The sequence below is a fragment of the Macaca nemestrina genome, chromosome X (assembly GCF_043159975.1).
Source record: "Macaca nemestrina isolate mMacNem1 chromosome X, mMacNem.hap1, whole genome shotgun sequence".
NCBI lineage: Eukaryota > Metazoa > Chordata > Mammalia > Primates > Cercopithecidae > Macaca > Macaca nemestrina.
Genome location: NC_092145.1, coordinates 116,806,549 through 116,824,863, shown reverse-complemented (window position 1 = coordinate 116,824,863; position 18,315 = coordinate 116,806,549). Strand labels below are relative to the sequence as shown.

At 41.2% G+C, this 18,315-nt stretch overlaps 1 protein-coding gene across 1 annotated transcript in view; it reads left to right on the top strand.

Annotated features, from left to right (window-relative positions):
- Positions 1-1,903: 1,903 nt before the first annotated feature.
- LOC105463379 (monoamine oxidase A) overlaps positions 1,904-18,315 on the top strand; it is an 84,999-nt gene continuing 68,587 nt past the window's right edge. Inside the window, exon 1 of the mRNA XM_011710439.3 lies at positions 1,904-3,208. Within this exon, the coding sequence (XP_011708741.2) occupies positions 2,236-3,208 (973 nt within the window). The 5' untranslated portion in view covers positions 1,904-2,235. The remainder of the gene's footprint in view (positions 3,209-18,315) is intronic.

Genomic DNA, 18,315 nt, shown 5'->3' with positions numbered 1-18,315 from the left:
TTGCTACCTTGGCCTCGGCGGCCTCAGCAGCCTTGTCTCCTATACTTCTCCCCTTGCCCACAGCTCCACAGAGTAACTTTTAGTTGCCTTAATGAACTATGCTTTTTTTTCTCTACCACAGGGCCTTTGCACACATTGTTTCTTCTTTCTAAAACATTTTTACACTCCCTCTCCCAAAGTTAATGTCCTGAGGGGTCAGGACTCAGGACACCCTAACACTTTCTTATTATCCCTGTGGATCTTTCTAATATAACGTTTGTCAGAGTCTGTATTTACACATCAGATAGACAGTTGTCTATGTCCTCTATTGGCTCATCCACTAGACTGTGTGTTCAATGATAATGGTCTCTGTCTTGTGTTGCCTGTGTATCCCAGTACTGTGCCCTGTGCCTAGCACATAGTGTGAAATCAAGTATTTGAATGAAAATAAATGAAAACAATGAGAATAAGGAGAAAGGTGGACAGAATCACATTAGAAAGAGCTGATTTCTTTATATCTAGTTTTTCTTCTCTCTGTGCTCAAAGTCTACCAAGATAAAAATGATTTCAATTTAGTCATAAGTCTCAAGTCCTTTTCTAGGAAGTAAAAGTTATTAAAACAGGATGAAGAAAAGACTAAATCCATATTTCTTTACAGTTTATTCAACAAGATGTTTGATACAGAATGGGGTGAGGGGCAACAGGAGAAATGTTTATAGGTGGGAGCAGACATTGTTAGCTTCCTCAAGTTCTCATCACTTTCTCTAAATTTATGTCACGATTTCACCTATTTGTGAGGGTTCCAGTAATGACAAATTCAGCTTTTGATGACAAATTCAGGATAAGAAAAAGTGGAAAATTAAGAAAGGGATAAAACTAGCAAACAGAAGGCTGGCTGAACAGTAAAATACATGCACTAAATAGCACTCTTTTCAGTAGGATGGGGAAACACATGTTTTTTATTTCATTTGTTTCTGCACCTTAGCCATCCCTTTGACCTTCGCTTTTAAAATGCAGTCCCACTTAATACATGATAGGTGAGTTATTTTTCTTGCGTACTTGCTTCGATTTGGGTTAAGCGCCTCAGCTTGAAAAACCCCATAGAGAACCAATAATTGCCTGGTCTCCCACAAGTGACGGTTCTCGCCCCGCCCCGCGCCGCCCCGCCCCGTCCCGTCCCGCCTCGCCTCGCCTCGCTCCGCCCCGTCCCACCCTGCCCATTCCTGCCCATCCCTGCCCTGCCCCTCCCCGCTCCTTCCTGCTCCTCCCCTCCCCACTCCTCCCCGCCCCTCCCCTCCCCGCTCCTCCCTACCCCTCCCCTCCCCGCTCCTCCCCGCCCCGCCCTCAACCTAGTGCGAGCTGGAGGCTGCGCAGACCTCGACGGGCTATACATGACGTCACAAAGGGGCCAGACCAAGTGGGGCAGCACCCTGCGATCCTGCGATCCTGCCCGGCTCAGCCTCCTTCACATATCTGCTTCCTTAAGTTCACTCTTGCCCAGATAGCTTTCAGTTAAAACCAAAGAATGAAAGCACTAGGTTGAGACACTACGCGGCTACACCCACATCCACTCCTCCACTCTCGCCAAGCAACCGCGCCCCCCGCCTGCAGTGGCATCGCCCGGCCACGCCCAGTGGCCGGGCTTCCAGCGCGAGCAGGCAGGTAGGCCGGGAAGGCGGGGCCAGGCCGGCGTACAGCCACATCTCCCCGCCCCTGAGTGGGCCCGGCGCCCGGGGCTGGCCTCCAAGAGTGGGTACCGGGAACAGCCCGACTGGAGAAGGGCTGCGGGAAGCAGAACACCGCCCCCAGCGCCCAGCGCGCTCCAGAAACATGAGCACAAACGCCTCAGCCTCCTCCCCCGGCGGCACCGGCACCGGCACTGGCACCACTACCGGCACTGGCACGACTACCGGCACTGGCACCACTACCGGCACTGGCACAACTACCGGCACTGGCACCACTACCGGCACTGGCACAACTACCGGCACTGGCACCACTACCGGCACTGGCACCGGCACCGGGCGCGAGGCGGAGGGCCCGCCCGAAGCCGGGGGCACAACTTCCCAGGTCCCGAACCCGGCCTCCAACTTGGACGACACCTCGTACAACGCGTCCGAATGGAGCATCCGTTCTGAGTGGCGGTCGGTCTCGGATCCGCTAGCCAGTTCCCAGTGGAGCACGTCCTCAACGGCCGAGGCCGCCTCCTGGACCTCCAGCATACCCTCCCGAATCAGCACCCCCGGTCTTAGCGAAAGTATGGACTCCGACTCCAAGAGTGGCCTCCGGGATTTCAGCGCTTACAACCCGAGCAATCGGATCCCCGAGTCTACCACCCGCTCGAACTCCTCCGATGTGGCCGCCACAGACTCCAACCAGGACACCGGCATTCCCTGGGTATTAGTAACAGGACCTACCCCGCCCGTAAACTCCCCCTACGAGTCATTGCAAGGGTCTGTCTTCTCCTCAGGGTTCAGCCCCCCACAGGGTTCGGTAAAAGTACCCAACCTGCCCCCGGATTCCGTCCTGAGCTCAGTGCCCGGCTACACTTGGATATTTGTACGGGGACCTCCTATACCCAATGACCTTTCGCAAGTGTCAATACAAGCACCTCCTACACCCAGTAACACCCCCCGAGTGTCAGTACAAGGGTCTGCCACATCCTCAGTGCCCAACTTCCCCTGGGATTTGGTACCAGGACCACCTCTGCCGGATAACATCTCCCCAGTGTCGCCACAAGCACCTCCTGCACCCCATAACATCCCCCAAGTGTCAAGGCAGGCGTCTACCCCCACCTCAGTGCCTCACACTCCGCAGGGTTCAATACAAGAACCTCCTGCACCCAGTAATCCTTTCCAACTGCCGACACAAGGACATTCTAAACCTAATAACTCTCGCAGAGTGTCAGTACAAGAGTCCGCCCCGCTCTCAGTGCCCAGCTCCCCCCGGGTATCAGCTGAAAGATCAGCTCCGCCCCTGGGCGCTCCCGGAGTATCAGCAAAAGGGTTCGCCCCGCCCACAGTGCCCGGCTCCCCCCGGGTATCAAAAGAAGGATCGGCTCCGCCCCCGGGCTCCCCGGGGGAGTTGGTAGAAGGGTCCTTCCCACCCTTTGCCGTCCGCACTCCTGTGCCTCCGACCCAGGAGAGTGTCAGCTCAAGCATGGAGAATCAAGAGAAGGCGAGTATCGCGGGCCACATGTTCGACGTGGTCGTGATCGGAGGTGGCATTTCAGGTCAGTGTGGACCGTAGCGGTGGCCTGGGGGGTCATGGCCAGTCAGGGGTAGGGAACCTGCAGTAGCGCTTGTGGCGTTTGGGGGTCTCTCATGCATGCGAGAGTGTAGTGTAGCCATGGCTCGGCCCCATATCCTGCGAGGTGGGAGTGGGGGTTGTGCCAGTTTTGCTGGTGGTGTGATTGGGGGAGTCAGACACAATAATTTTACTACTACTACTATTAAATACTAATATTTAATTAGCTCTTGCTGTGCAGTTATATTTAGCACTTTACGTGGATTTTCTCAGTCCTCAACAGTCCTGTGTGATGTGAACTAAATTCATCCCCGTTTTGCAAAACCAAGAAACTGAGGTCTGGGGAGTTTCAATAACTCTCTTGAGGTCGAATCACCTAGCTTGGAAGTGGCTGAACGATTTTCTCCCATTTAAGACCTGCAGTACTAATTCCTGAGGTGGCTGCTTTGCCTCACTGATTTCATATCCTTTGCCCTAAACAGAACATCAGGATACAGATTTCTGTAGTATTGAGGGAGCAGTAGTGTTATTCCAGCCCTGCTCTTCTCTATTTTCCCTAGAAAATTTAGTGGGTGAAGAGGAAGGAGGTAGACTCCTTTAAGAAAAGGTAGGAAAAAAAAAAAAAGGTGGGGGGGGGAAGAGGGAGTGAGCTCTTAAACTATTCCTCTGTGTGTGTGTGTGTGTGTGTTTGTGTGTGTATATATATGAACTTTGTGTGTGTATATATATATATGAACTTGCAGGAAGGTGTAGGGCATTTATTATCCAAAGAGAATCCCTTTATGAAGCAGGGGCTGAGTGCCCTGTTGTATCCTCCTTCCTTCTTTCACTAAGAGGTACCACCACCTGAATCTTGTCTTCATGAGCCAGTTGGTGGGCCAGGGTTCCCCTGGTCCAGGCTTGGATTTGTGGCTAACCAAGTGAGTGGTGCATGAGGCTTTTCAATATCTTCCTGGAAGCCTCATCATGATTGATATATTAATTGTCACCTATGTTGCCATCATTGGTAAAATGTTCGAAATTTAGGAATTTTGTTACCTTTCAGCCCTGGCTAGAATACCATACTGACCTATCCTGCCCCCACTAGGTGTTAATAATTTCTGAGTTATCCCTGCAGGGTCTGATTCAGAAAGAGAAAGATGATGGGAGTGAGTAAGTAGAGTGGCCCCACAGTAGCCATTTTTATATAAAAATCTTTCGAGGAGACGCTGAACATGCTTACAAATTAATGTTGGGTAGAGATAGCTTTTGACTTGGCCTGTTCAGGATAAACAGTCACCTCTTTATCCTGAACAGGCCAAGAGAAGAGATTGGCATGAACTGTTGCTTTGACAGTTCCAGCCAGTACCAGCAAAAACATACTTGTATGTTGGAGCATCAGAGGAAAGCAGCTCCTGGTGGAGAGTAAGAAAAAGGAGTATTTCACCTTGTTTCTCTTTATGTATTTATATATTTGTTTATTCATTCAAAAAGCACTTGTTGAGTACCTGCAATGAAGTGGGCTGCTGTTTCCCAAAATCTGGTCCCACTAGGCAAGCCTCCTAGAAGCAATATGGTTGCAGATCACTGGAAAATAAATGTGATGGCAATGTGTTATATACATTGAGGAGGGGTTCTGGGTCCTCTCCCATCTCCATACCATGTGTATTCTGCAATTCAGAGTTCTTTCTGGGATTTTATTCTTAGTCTTTTTCTTGTTCAGTCTCCAGAATTCCTTAAGGAGCGTTGTTTTTGTATTTTTCCTCTGCCTGATTACCTGCTCTTCCTCCCTTTCTATACTTTATGCTCAATACTTGGTCATTAGCAGAGGTGAAATCACCATGTAGCTGATAAACTTAATGCTTTATGGCCTTATAACTGTAGGTCTCTTCGGTTCTCATTCTAAATAAATAACCAGTTTCATACTCAGTCCTGTATTTGCAATTTTGCTTTCTTATTTCTTAGAGAGGTTACCCAAGTTATATAAGTTGTAGGTCCCACAAAACCTGAATCTGTCCATGGTCACTCTTAATTATTTATTTATTTCCATTTAGGGCGTTTCTTACACAGTAGTTCACACCCCTATTCCAGAGGCCAGCTTCAGTGACACTGGAGAAAGCACTTGGCTTCCTCTAATGTCATCTCCATCAGTCAGATCTGAGTGATTTTAATACTCAGACTGACCAGAAACATTGCTTTCTATCTGTGGTACCTTCGCAGATGGTTCACAACTGAAATGAAAGTAGTTGCCAAGTGTGGCTCATGTTAGATCCTGGACATCAACTGAGTGTTTCATGAGCCGGTGAGAAGCATCACTTCCCAAGCATTCTTGTGAATTCAGAAACATACCATTTTTATGTGTGCTTGGCAGTATCCCGTGAATTACTTAATAGTCCCTGTGGCAGTTTTATATGCTTTTGGATGTTCTTTACAACTTTTGTTAGGACTTGCATGCTTTGATAGGTTACCCACACATTCATAATACATCACCAATCCATAGCATCAGCAGTGTTATTTCTATTATATAGCTCCTAGAAGAGTACATATTCTAAGTGACATTACTCAGAATTGATCCATATTAGCAACATTATTTTTTAATCTCTCTACACAGAGAATAACAGCATCTTGATGTATCTCCTTTTTTGTCATTATAAAACATAAAATAGACTATGTTTTACAACCACAAACTCTTTTTATCTGCCTAACCACCAATTAAATAATTATATATAGTATGTTAATAGTTGAGAGGGAAAATAACCCTGCCGATTTGTTGGTCTAGTGATATCTTTAAAATGCTCTGGTCCTTAACCATTCATCATCTATCACCATTTCCTTTTTGAAACTCCTTTCATGTTTTCTGCGATGCTATTGGATCCTGAATTTTTATCCCATACCGATTGCTGCTTTTCCATCGCTTTCATTGTGCTCATATTCTTGCAAGCATCTGGTTTTGAAAGGTTCCACTGTTCATCACTTTGGGGTTCTTAGGTACTCTCTCCCTCTCTTTCTCATTCTAGAACTTCAGCTGTCCCTTTTCTGTAGAAAACTCTCAAATCTCTCATTTGAATCCTCTTCTTTCCCTGAACTGTCCCATAGTTTATCTGCTCCTGGGTATTTCACGATTGAACACTTCAGGTTCAACATGTACCATAGCTACTGTGCTAGCCAGTCCAACTTCTTTTCCTCAGTTCCTTGACTCTGTTCTTAGCACTACCATCCCTTCTATAATTTTTGACATAATCTTTTGTTTTATCTTCTGCACCCCTTTAGCAGATCCTTCTCACTCTTCTTTGGGGCTGTCTCTCTTCTCCTTTCTCTATGATGACCTCCTTCCCCCCATCACCAGGACAGACTCTTTTTGAAAAAAATTTTTGTATGAATGTAAGGGATACACCTGCAATTTTGTTACATGGATAGATTGCGTAGTGGTGAAGTCTGGGCTTTTAGTATATTCATAATGTGAATAATGTACATTGTACCCATTAGGTAATTTCTCATCACCCACCTTCCTCCTGCCCCCACACCCTTCCAGTCACCAATGTCTGTTATTCCATACCTCTATGTCTGTGTGTGCACATTATATAGCTCCCACTTGTAAGTGAGAACATATGGTATTTGACTTTCTGAGTTGTTTCACTTAAGATAATGGCCTCCAGGTTCCATCAATGTTATTGAAAAAGCTCTTGACCCCTGAAGCTACCTGGTTATGACCCCCTTCCCAGTGGCCACCCTTTACAATAATGTCTCTCCCTTTATGTCCATCCTGCATGCAGTGTTCTCCCAGACTTGATTTTTCTTAAACACTTCTTTCATCACCTTGCGCCTCTGCTCAGGGCCTTTAGTGCTGTCCTATCAGCAGTCTCTCAAACACCTCCCTACCCCGCCCCGCATCGTGACAAGTAGCATTTCCTACTATTTTCCAACATGGGTTTGAGCTTTAGTCTCACTGCCTCGTGTCCTCAGGCTACACTACCTTTATTTTGTCCCTTCATGCCTTTTCTGTTTTGATCTTAACATGGAAGTGCTTTTCTCTTACATTTATATTCTATCTATCCTTCAACACTTGGCTGAAGATCCTTTCCTTGATCACTCTGCCTCCCATTGATTTTTTCTCTCCTCTTGTAGAGCTTGTAATCTGTACTTAACAAACAATTTACACTTGTTTTCTATCTCTTATTTCATGATTTGATTTTAAGGATAATGGCGCAGTCACTGAATTCAGGTGCTAGTTCTTACTCATGAGCTGCCACAGATATAATAAATGACAGAAAACTAGCGGTGGAAGATTTTAAAATGTGCCCTCAACTGAGAATTTCTGAAATGGCTCTCTTTAGTAGAGAAAAAAAGGAAACAAGAAAAAAGCCCACCTCCAGGGGACAATGTATACTTCCTTCATGAGTCTGTTTGGAATTTGAGTCTTTGGGTCAAAGGGGTTTTAAAAGGCAATCTAGTCTAATCACCTAAGATTTTAATCTTCTTGACAGCACCTCTCTGGTGATTAGGGCCAGATGGCTGTAGCTTTGAACGCATTTAAGGATAGGAAATGCTCGATCTCTCAAAGCAACTCATTACAGGTAGAGGTAGCTCTGGCTCCTGGTCTTGTTTAAGCATTTCAGGAGCCTCTACCCATATACTAAGCAGGGACCAGATCATGGGGAAAGAAAGAGGTATATAAAGATGAGTAAGTAGCATCCCTGTATATAAGGTACTTCTATCTTCTGGAAGAAGTAATCAACTGGGTGAATAATTGACATGAATACAGTGAGATAATAATTGATAGGAATATAGTGAGATAAATATCAATGCAGTGAGATAAATATTAATGTTATGAATATGAACAAAGTGCAGGAATCTTGAGAGATAAGTAGAATTTTAACAGGTAGAAATAAGAGGATGGAAAAAAAGACATACCATACAGGAGATACTAGAGGAATACAGATACAGTCACGAGAGTAAGCCAGACATGAGCAGTGCTTAATTTCCCAATGGCGAGAGTTCCAGGGAATGACAGTAGTTGTTTCCTATGCCTCTAGGGATGTGATCCTGGTAGCTATTGAGATGACCCCAGTGTGCCACGTCTGCCCATGATTTTTGTTCCTGTGTGAGCTGTGAATGGTTAGCGAGTGCACAGTGAAAATGCCTTAGTCATAACGCTGGATTGTCCTGGGTGAATACAGTGTTTCTTCATTTTTTTTTTTTTTGTATGCAATTAAATTCCAAGTGTCATGTAGAAAGACCTCTTCATGTCCAAATAGTGTTTAAGCAATAGAATTCCTCTCTATTTTTGTCCATCAGCTGAGCTCTGCTAAAAGAATTGAGAACACTAGCTGCCCAGAATTCAGTGCTGTATAAAATCAGCAGGAATGAATTTTTCTTATCATCTGAGAGACAGAAAAGCCATTTCGCAAGAAAAATGACTAATGTTCAGCGTTCCGATGACTGAGTCCACAATATACCACAATTTCCCTTTTTTCCCGTAAAAATTATTCTGCTGGGACCATTTTAGGCATTTTAACCCAGAACTTGGCAGCATGTACTGTGTGGTTTTGCAGTGATTAAGAAAAGCTTCCATATAAGAAATGCCACTTATTTTGGGTGCCTTAGTTATTTGAATACTCTGAGGTTCAATGTGGGCTGAGCATTAATTTTGTGCTGTTTAGGACACTTCTCTGCCCCTATTTTATATTTTATTTTTAGGATGTTTTTACTTCATAAACTTTTAAAATACTGAACAAAGAACACAAGAATTACATTTATTTGTGCTCTGATTTTTTTTTTTTTTTTGAAATCTTCATGGTTGAGGGAGCTTTTGGATTTATCTGGCATTTAATGGGAAATTTTAGCATTTAGTCAATACTAATTGATTTGAATTGTTACATAATCCTCAGCTATTGTGAAACATGTATTTAACAGTAGATCTAGGTATAGCATAATTGCATACATTACAGAGACCAGTAATGGAGAAAAAGAAACATGGAACACCATTATTGGTGAATATTGGGTCACAATCTTTGTGTAGTTGTGGCATAGAAATATTTTAACCTATGAAAAATCTTGCAGTATTTGCATTCAAGTGTACTCAGAAAGACTAAGGTTGTATTCTAGTTTTATATTACATATAGGGTGCCCAGCCCTGTGATTTAGAAAGTATAGACACCTGATAAATAGTTGTTAAGGAATATACTTGTGTGTATGAGATGTATAGATTTCATAATGATAGGTGTTTTTTTTTATTTTAATTTTGAGTAATTAGAACTTCAAAAATTGAATCAAAACATTTTCTAAATGTTGTGAGCATTTGAGACAAATTGATTGTTGGGACTGTTTCTCCTCCTTTATCATGACAAATATTTTATATTTTTATCAGCAATTTGTATTTTCCTTCAAACAATCTATTTCTCATTGTGTTGCCATCTATCATTGTGTATTAGGGAAATTGAAAGTCTTTGAACTGTGGTTTTATCATCCAAGAAGTTGGATTAAGTTATATGTGATATATCTTCTGGTATGGATTTTTAGTAATTAGTCAATTTCATGAAGATCCGTCTCTTTAGTTTTCTTTCTTGGACCCTCCTCAACGTTTTTTTCTTCTATGCTTTATTCTGGGAAGAGTTTGCATTATCTCTCATATTGACATTCTTCACAAACTTAAATCAGGGCCTGGGTCTCTCCACAGGTGCTCATTCACACTTGCCCCATGGCTTCTCTGAGACTTCTTGAAAAACCCTTTTCTAGTTGTTGCTAGGCCAAAGTAAACAAAGCACACTCATTCACAATATTTAATTGATTGATCAGATAAAAGTGTTAAGAACATAAAAAACAGATGATAAACTTTAAGAGTCGAAGTAATTATATATTAACCATGTCCAAGGGTTATAGAATAGTGGCCTATAAGAGCCCAAAGGGACTGAAACAGAGGCTCAGAGGGGTCAAGGGAATTACCAAATGCCACAAAATTCTTAGCTTTATAACTTGTCCTTGGATGCATAAAATACTGACTTCTAGGACAGTGCTCTTTCTGTACCTCACCTCACTGGACTTGCTTTGTCAGCTTATCCATAGATCTGCAGTAAACCTTACTATTGCTTTACTTTGAAGGTTGATGCTCTAAAGCATAGTGACTACTGCTTGACAGAAATTTATATACGATATCACAGGGAATGTTATTGCTTTCTGAACATTTAAATTTAAAAATATGGGGCACCCTATTAGGTAAAATGACTTTCATATGACAAATCTATTTCCTTTTTGGAAAGTCCATTCCTAGTGCATTTAGGATATGTAGAGATTGTTGGGATAGTTTAGATCAGTGATTCTTGACCTTTTGGACCAAATGTCTCTTGGAAAATCTGATGAAAGCTATTGGACCTTTTCACCAAAAAAAAAGCATATTTTTACACATAGATGTTTTTCTCCCCTGCACCAGGCCAGTGTTCTGGAAACCTCTTCTGTGTCACTGTCCTAGTAGTGTAATTATTTTTAGCTGATACTGAGGCTTCATGAAAGTGGTGAAAAATATTTCAGAGGATTCATTACATCATTAGACAGTTACTAGTAATGAAATTTTAAATAGACCATGATGAAGAGTCAAAACATTCAGGCTGGAAACGAAGGCACCTACATTTGCTATATTAGGTCCATGATAACTAGAGAAGTGAACTTGACATGTTTTGAAAAGAAAGAATTTGGGAGAAAACATTGGTGAAGGAAATGGAAGGCTGTGGTGGTTAAGATGATTTCTTTTAGTAGTTTTCAAAGATTGTTTATTTAAAGTATCATTAGCCCATCGTCTATTCAGTGACTTGTGTGAGGAATAGACTCTATGTAACCTCTGTGTCACAGGGGTTACAGCAATGAGCCTGAAATGCTCTTCATACCTGAAATTGGTTCAGAGGTCCAATGTCAGCACAGAGAAGAGAGGAGTTAATTCCACCTGGAGAAAGTGACAAGGAAAGGACTCGACAGAAGTGTCATAGATTTTGGATAAATTCTGAAATGTAATGAAGATGACCTTTAAGGTGACCATTTCCAGATTAAATGAGTTAGCTTGGAGCTGTGGCCTAAGTTAAAGACCATTTTCTTGCTTGTATATGTCTGTTCATTCATTCAGTAAATATTTGTCAATTGTGCATTACTATATGCCTTGGGTAAAATTTGTGGGGTTTGCTCTCTGCTTTTCTGCTTTGGCATAGTGCCTCAAAAATGAAATGCCTCTTCGAAAATCTGATGAAATCTGATTGCCTCAAACATGAGGCAATATGAGTTGACATTTGACTATACTTTTTATTGTCCTTGGAGTGTTCTGTCCAAGAGTCCAAATGTGCAGTTATGTAAGAATTCTGTTGGCCAGAGACCACTTCACTGAATAATAATTAACTTAATATATCATGCAGTGTACTCTGTATAATTCCTAGGTGATGATGAATATAAAAGTTGAAGAAAGATGTCACTTTCAGGAATAAAGAGAAAGAACTAGGCAGGCATCAGAGTGTACACCATAGCTACACTAAAACCTTGCCCCAACACGCTCAGCTTGTGCTCTAGGCATTGTTCACCTAGGACCTTGCCTTTGGGAGTTTATTATGCTATTTGAATAATCAATCTTATAAGAGATTAAACAAGCTTTCCTAAAGTGTGTTTTCAGATATACATTTTTTAAAAAAGCAGAGGGTGGATAAATGCTGAGTTAAATGGGTCTTTTTGCTGCAGGACTTAGGACCATATGCCAGTGTGCACCAGGCATTTCCCAGAAGGAGAAACAGTATATGGTGTTCCAACTTCCATGAACATTGATTCTTCTCCCCAGAGCATCTTTCTTGAGGACTCATGTTCCATAAAACATTTAGGGAACTACAGCCCATCCTAGCGTGCAGAGTCCAAGGACAGCAATATGGAGTGTCCCTGGTGTATTTTAAGTTTCAATGAAAGAATGGGGCAAATAACAAATTAAGGGGTAATTACATTCCCTAACTTGGGTGAGATCCTTTTATCTAAAGTGAAGATGAATGCTGAACAATAATCAAATAAATTAGGACTGTCTAGACAACCAGTCTGTTGAATTCAGGGCAAATTGAAGTTAATTGTTAGCTTTCATCTGTTTATTACTTGAGACAGCCCTATCTTTTTTAGTCTATCAAAGGGATTATAAGATTTGGCCTTTCCAAAAGCAGAGAATTATGTATCTGAAAGGAAGTACAAAATGCAGATGGGCGTAGGTATAGATTAGATAGATAGATAGATAGATAGATAGATAGATAGATAGATAGATAGGAATGGTTTTATGTATCAAGGGCAAGTTTGCGTGTACATTGAAGTTCTCTGTTGTCTTCTGCGTAAAAGCACAATGCTGGTTCAAAGATCAGAAAATGTGCTAGCAGTATTTAGAATCTGCTGACTTACTTAGGCATAAAGGTTAAAATGACATGGCACCCTATCCTTGTCAATGTTTCTTAATTGCTTGAAATAAATATAATCTAGGTAGCATTAGAAACTTCCCTGTTGCCCTCATCCACATAAGCATGATTTTGTTTTCTTAGTATATGGTTCTTCTATTCATTCCAACAAGCATTTGGGCACCGCAACATGCAGGCTCCATCCTAGGGATGCAAAGATTTATAACACATTTCTGTTTTTTCATAACACACGTTTAGCTCATTTATGCATCTCAAGATTAATGCATCTAAAACAAGACACTTGATATTTCCCCATAACTCTTCTTCCCCTGGCTGTTTCCAACCTAATAAATGGTACCACCATTTAACCAGTTGCTCAGGTTAAAAAGCTTGGATCCATTCTTGGTTCCTCTCTTTTTGTCATACACCACATCCATTCCAGCAGCAAATTCTATTGGCTGTAGCCTCAAAATATGTTCCGTATCTCACGGCTTCCCACAACAACTGCAACCACAGTTATCCCCACCCAAGCCATTGTGGTCTTTTGCCTTTGTCCAAGCCACCATGATCTCTTGGCCAGAGATATCTGCCTCTTTACTAGTCTCTGTACTTCCTTCCTCTTTTGCCCCACTACAGTCTGCTTTCCTCACAGAAACCAGGATGATCTTTTAATAAGTTAAAATAAGATGAATCACTCCCCTACTTATAAGCCTCCAGTAGCCCCTATCATACTTAGACCAAAACCTAGAGTCTTGCTATTGTCTACAAGACACTCTGTCACTTAGTCTCTTCTTACTTTTCCAGTCTCATCTTCTCCTCACTAATTTCCCTTTGGCTGTGCCAGCCTTATTGTTATTTGAGCACATCAGCCTTTTTCCTATCTTCCCCAGATACTTGCATGGCTCACTTCCTTACTTCATTAAGATCTCTGCTTTAATGTCACCTCTCAGATGCATTCACTGATGACCCTGTGTAAAAGTGCACTCCCCACCTCCGTGGCTCACTCTCCCCTTACTCTGATTTGTTTATCTTCATAGCACTTAATATTTCCTTAATAGTTCATAATCACTTAATATTAATATTTATTCCTTTATTTGTTTTTTTCCCCATAAAAATGTAAGCTTCATGAGGACTTAGTTATATTCACCTGTATCACAGCACCTAGGATGATGCCCGGGATTCAGTAAGAGTGCAATATTATTTTATGGGTGAATAGATGAAGGAATGAATTTAGCTAGGTTTATGATACTTGTGAAGGGGTAAGTATATGTACTTGCAGAAATATTCCATTGTTATCCATGCCTTAGATGCTTCTCATGAAGACAGCCCACATTTCATATATCTGTAGGCTGTATTTGAAACATTTTAAGGGGAAAAATAATTTGAGGTAGAAAAAAATTCTTAATGTTTGTGTGTGCTAGTTTTCTCTTTGCAAACACAGTGATGCTCTACAGGAAACATATATGTGCAGTACATTCAAGTGAGTGTATATTGAAAGATGACTCTTCATTCCACTTCAACCCCAAGCACTATACCCCAAAAATAACTGCTATGATAGTTTATTGTGTATCCTTTCAGATATTTACTGTGCAAGTATGAAGTATATACATTTTTTGTTATTCTACAATGGGCCTATACTATATACAGGGAATCTCAACTTTGCTTATTTCACCTTATTTATTTCAAAGAACTTTCATTCATTTTAATAGCTGTATAGTATTTCAAAGAATGCCTCTACCACATCCTTGTATGTAGCTCTTGAAGCACATGGGTAAGTTTATGTAAGAGAGCTTACTAGGGTTGTAATTGCTGGATCAAAGGGAGGTCCATTCATAGGTTTTGATAGCTAATGACAACAAGGTTGAATCACTTTACCACCAACAGTGTAAGACAGAGTCTGTTTTTCTGCATCCATGTCAATACTATGTTTTAACTATTTTCATCCTTCAACCCAAGAAGCCAAAATGGTACTTTATTTTTATGTTTCTCCAGTTATGAGTGAGATTGAACACCTTTTCACTGAAAGGCATTTACATTTCTTCTGTAAAACTTTATGTTCACATTTTTTTTTTCTTTTTACTTATTTTAAAAGCATGTCTGGTCATTTTTCTTATTGATTTGTGAGAACTTTTTATATTTTGAAGAAATGAATTCTTTGTTGAATGTTGCAAATATTTTCTTTTTATGGCGTCTGGGTTTTGTGTCTTGCACAGAAAGCATTCTTTATTCCAAGAATATTATTTTAGAAAAATCTGCCCTACTTTATTCTAGCTTTTTCAGGTTTTTATGTTATGCATTTAAATCTTTCTTCTGAGTTTATTCTGAGTAAAGAGTTAGAGAGAGATTCTGCTTTACTTTTTTAATTTCCCCAAATCAGATGTCTCAACACAATATATTGACTAAACCAGGATTTACCTACTGATTTGTATAATTTAGGCTATTTCTAGACCATATGCTCTTATTTCTCTGTCTCTCTAATCTTGTACCAGCACAACTCTTTTTACTGTAGCTTTGCCATACATTTTAATGAAAAGTTGAGCTAGTTATAATGCTTTTTCAGGAATTTCCTGGCAAGCTGGCCATGCTATTTTTCCATGTGATTTTTCACCTGGACAGGTCTAGAAATAAATATGTAAAGAAAAAGTTACTAATATTTTAATTGAGATTTCATTACACTTGTAAATTTATTTGGAGGAATTAAAGTCTTTATAATACTGTTTCCTTTTATCCAAAAATAAAAACTATTTTTTTCTGTTCAAATCTTCTATTGTGTCTTTTGGTGATTTTGAAGGTATTTTTCAGGTAGATTTTTCAGAGCTCTTGTTGAGTTCATGTCGCTCTAAGCAGTGAGCTTATTTTTTCCCATCATATTCCAATTCATTGTATACAGGGTAGATATTTATCTTTTAATATTAATTTTGGCTGGGCACAGTTGCTCACAGCTGTAATCCCAGCACTTTGGGAGACTGAGGTGGGCGGATCATGAGATCAGGAGTTCGAGACTAACCTGGGCAACATGGTGAAACCCCGTCTCTACTAAAAATACAAATAAATAAATAAATAAATTAGCCAGACATGGTGGTGTGCACCTGTAATCCCAGCTACTTGGGAAGCTAAGGCAGGAGAATTGCTTAAACCCAGGAGGCAGAGGTTGCAGTGAGCTGACACCGCATCACTGCACTCCAGCCTGGGCGAGAGAGCAAGACTCCATCTTTTAAAAAAAAAAAAAAAATTTTTTTTTTAAACTAGACACCTTTTTCCTTGAATTTTCTTTTTGTTTTTCTTTCGTTCATTTATTCATTCCTTCTTATCAATTTTCCAGGCTAAGTTTCCACTATCCATTCACTGATAATTTTCTCTCTTCTCTTTTATACCTCACTTCACCTTTATCTAATGGCATTGATTAGTACTTGCCCAATAATGTTAAATAAAATTGGTAATGGTGGCATTTCTACCTTGTTTCTGATTTTAATGCTACTGTTGTTTCACCATTAAGCATAGTGTTCAAGCCAATCACGCCAAAAGCTCTGGAAGCTGTCCTAAATCGCTCCAGGCAAGCTGGCTTAAGGACCTCCATAGCACCTTTTCTTTACCTTTATTGTAATCTGGAACACAATGAACTTGATAATGTGTTTATCTTACTGAACAATGTTGATGTGTTTATCTTACTGAACAATGTTGACAAATTCTGTGTACATCCTCAAAGAAGTAACTTTCCACAGATCGCCCTTTGGGAAGTGCTGATTTAGAGAAATACATGATCAACAATACCAACCATAGCATAAAGGAGTTTAAGGATTGAGACAAAACCATGAGGCTTAGAAAAAAGGAGGTCATCAGTGACCTTAAGGATAATGGTGATGATGATAGCTCATACCAGTGGTACATTTACCAGGCGTCAGTCACTTGGCTGCGTAATTATACATGTTACTTTGTTTAATCTTCACATTACCCACCAAGGCAGAACAATTATTATCTCTCTTTTATAGCTGTGGCAACATGTTGAAGAAAGTTTCTTAAGATTGTCACACAGTAAATAACAAAATGTGATTGCAAATTTCACTCGCTCTATAGCAGGAGCTCATCCACCTAATACTAGGAGAATCAATCCAGAGCCTGCCCCAGGAGTGTTTTGTTTGGCCAATTCATTATGGGATTTTTGTTTTGTTTTGTTTTGAAACTGAATGCCTTCAGTAGGCATACATACCGTTGAATTTGTGAGTGTTTTTGAATTGCAGTCTGAAGTTTTATAAACTCTATTCATTCATTAATAAATTATTTCAACAAATATTTCCTGAGTGTCCACTGCATGCCAGGTACTATGCTAGGCTCTGGAGATACAGCAATAAGCAAAAATGAGCAAAGACCCGATTTTCATGTGGACTTAATTAAATAATATACAAAAAATTGTGTGTGTGTGTGTGTGTGCACGTGTGTGTGTGTGTATGTATGTGTGTGGTAGGAAATGGAGACAGCTGATCATGTGTTGTAGAAAAAAATTCAGAAATCACATAGGAACTGAAAAGGGTGGCATGAGTCAAATTGAGGAATTTCTTACTTTTCTGTGATAGAATAATGTGAATATTCTTGAAGAAATAAGGTAAAGCAAGTGACCCAGGGAGAGGTGGAGAAGGCAGGGCTAAATGTGGAAGCTAGGTTCCAAAGTGACAGTATGCCTGAGATTTATGCCCTGGGAAGCAAAGGGATTATTTCCTCAAAGGCTTCATTGCATACATGAACTCCCAAGGCATGCTATGTGGGTAAAATCGTCTCCTATACCAGTTCTCTGGGGACAGCAGCCATTTTGGGTTGTTGGAAGCATTGCAGAATTGGTGGTAATACAGTTTCTATGGGCAGTTGCTTTAAGAACTTGGAGCTTGGTTTGAGGTTGCCATGGTAACACCACTGCTGGCTGCATACAACATCTCACCCAGGCTCTCTTGATCTAATAACCAGGACCCACATTGCCTTGAACTCTCTCAAACAAGGTGTGCTTTTAGCAGACTAACTTTTTTTTTTAAACCTCTCTGATAAATCCGTTAACCTATTTTATTTTGGTTTCTGTAACTTGCAAATGACTGAGGAGAGAGAAATTAGGAGAGGAATTGTATTGTTTTAAACTCATCGTCCCTATTTAGAATACTTAATGCAAACTAATTAAAGATCTGCTTGTGCTATGATCTGCTATCTTCCTGTTTTCAAGTTTTTGCATTGTGAAATCTATCATATCTCCTTGTTCACACAATAAGGCCTTAACAAACTCTTTGTGAATATAGTTTCTCTGACCTCTCTACTCTCGCAGAAAACCACGGGATAGGCCGGGTGAGGTGGCTCACGCCTGTAACCCCCGCACTTTGGGAGGCCGAGGCGGGCCCATCACAAAGTCAGGAGATGGAGACCATCCTGGCTAACACGGTGAAACCCTGTCTCTACTAAAAATACAAAAAATTAGCCAGGCGTGGTGGTGGGCACCTGTAGTCCCAGCTCCTCAGGAGGCTGAGGCAGGAGAATGACGTGAACCTGGGAGGCGGAGCTTGCAGTGAGCCGAGATGGCGCCACTGCACTCCAGCCTGGGCGACCAGAGAGAGACTCCATCTCGAAAAAAGAAAAAAAGAAAACCACAGGATACTCAGGAGTCTTGGGCTCTTTTCTTCCTAATGAGCTCTGTTTGCCATGGTTTGGGAGAGGAAGAGCTCTGAGTATAGGGGATGGTAGATTTTGT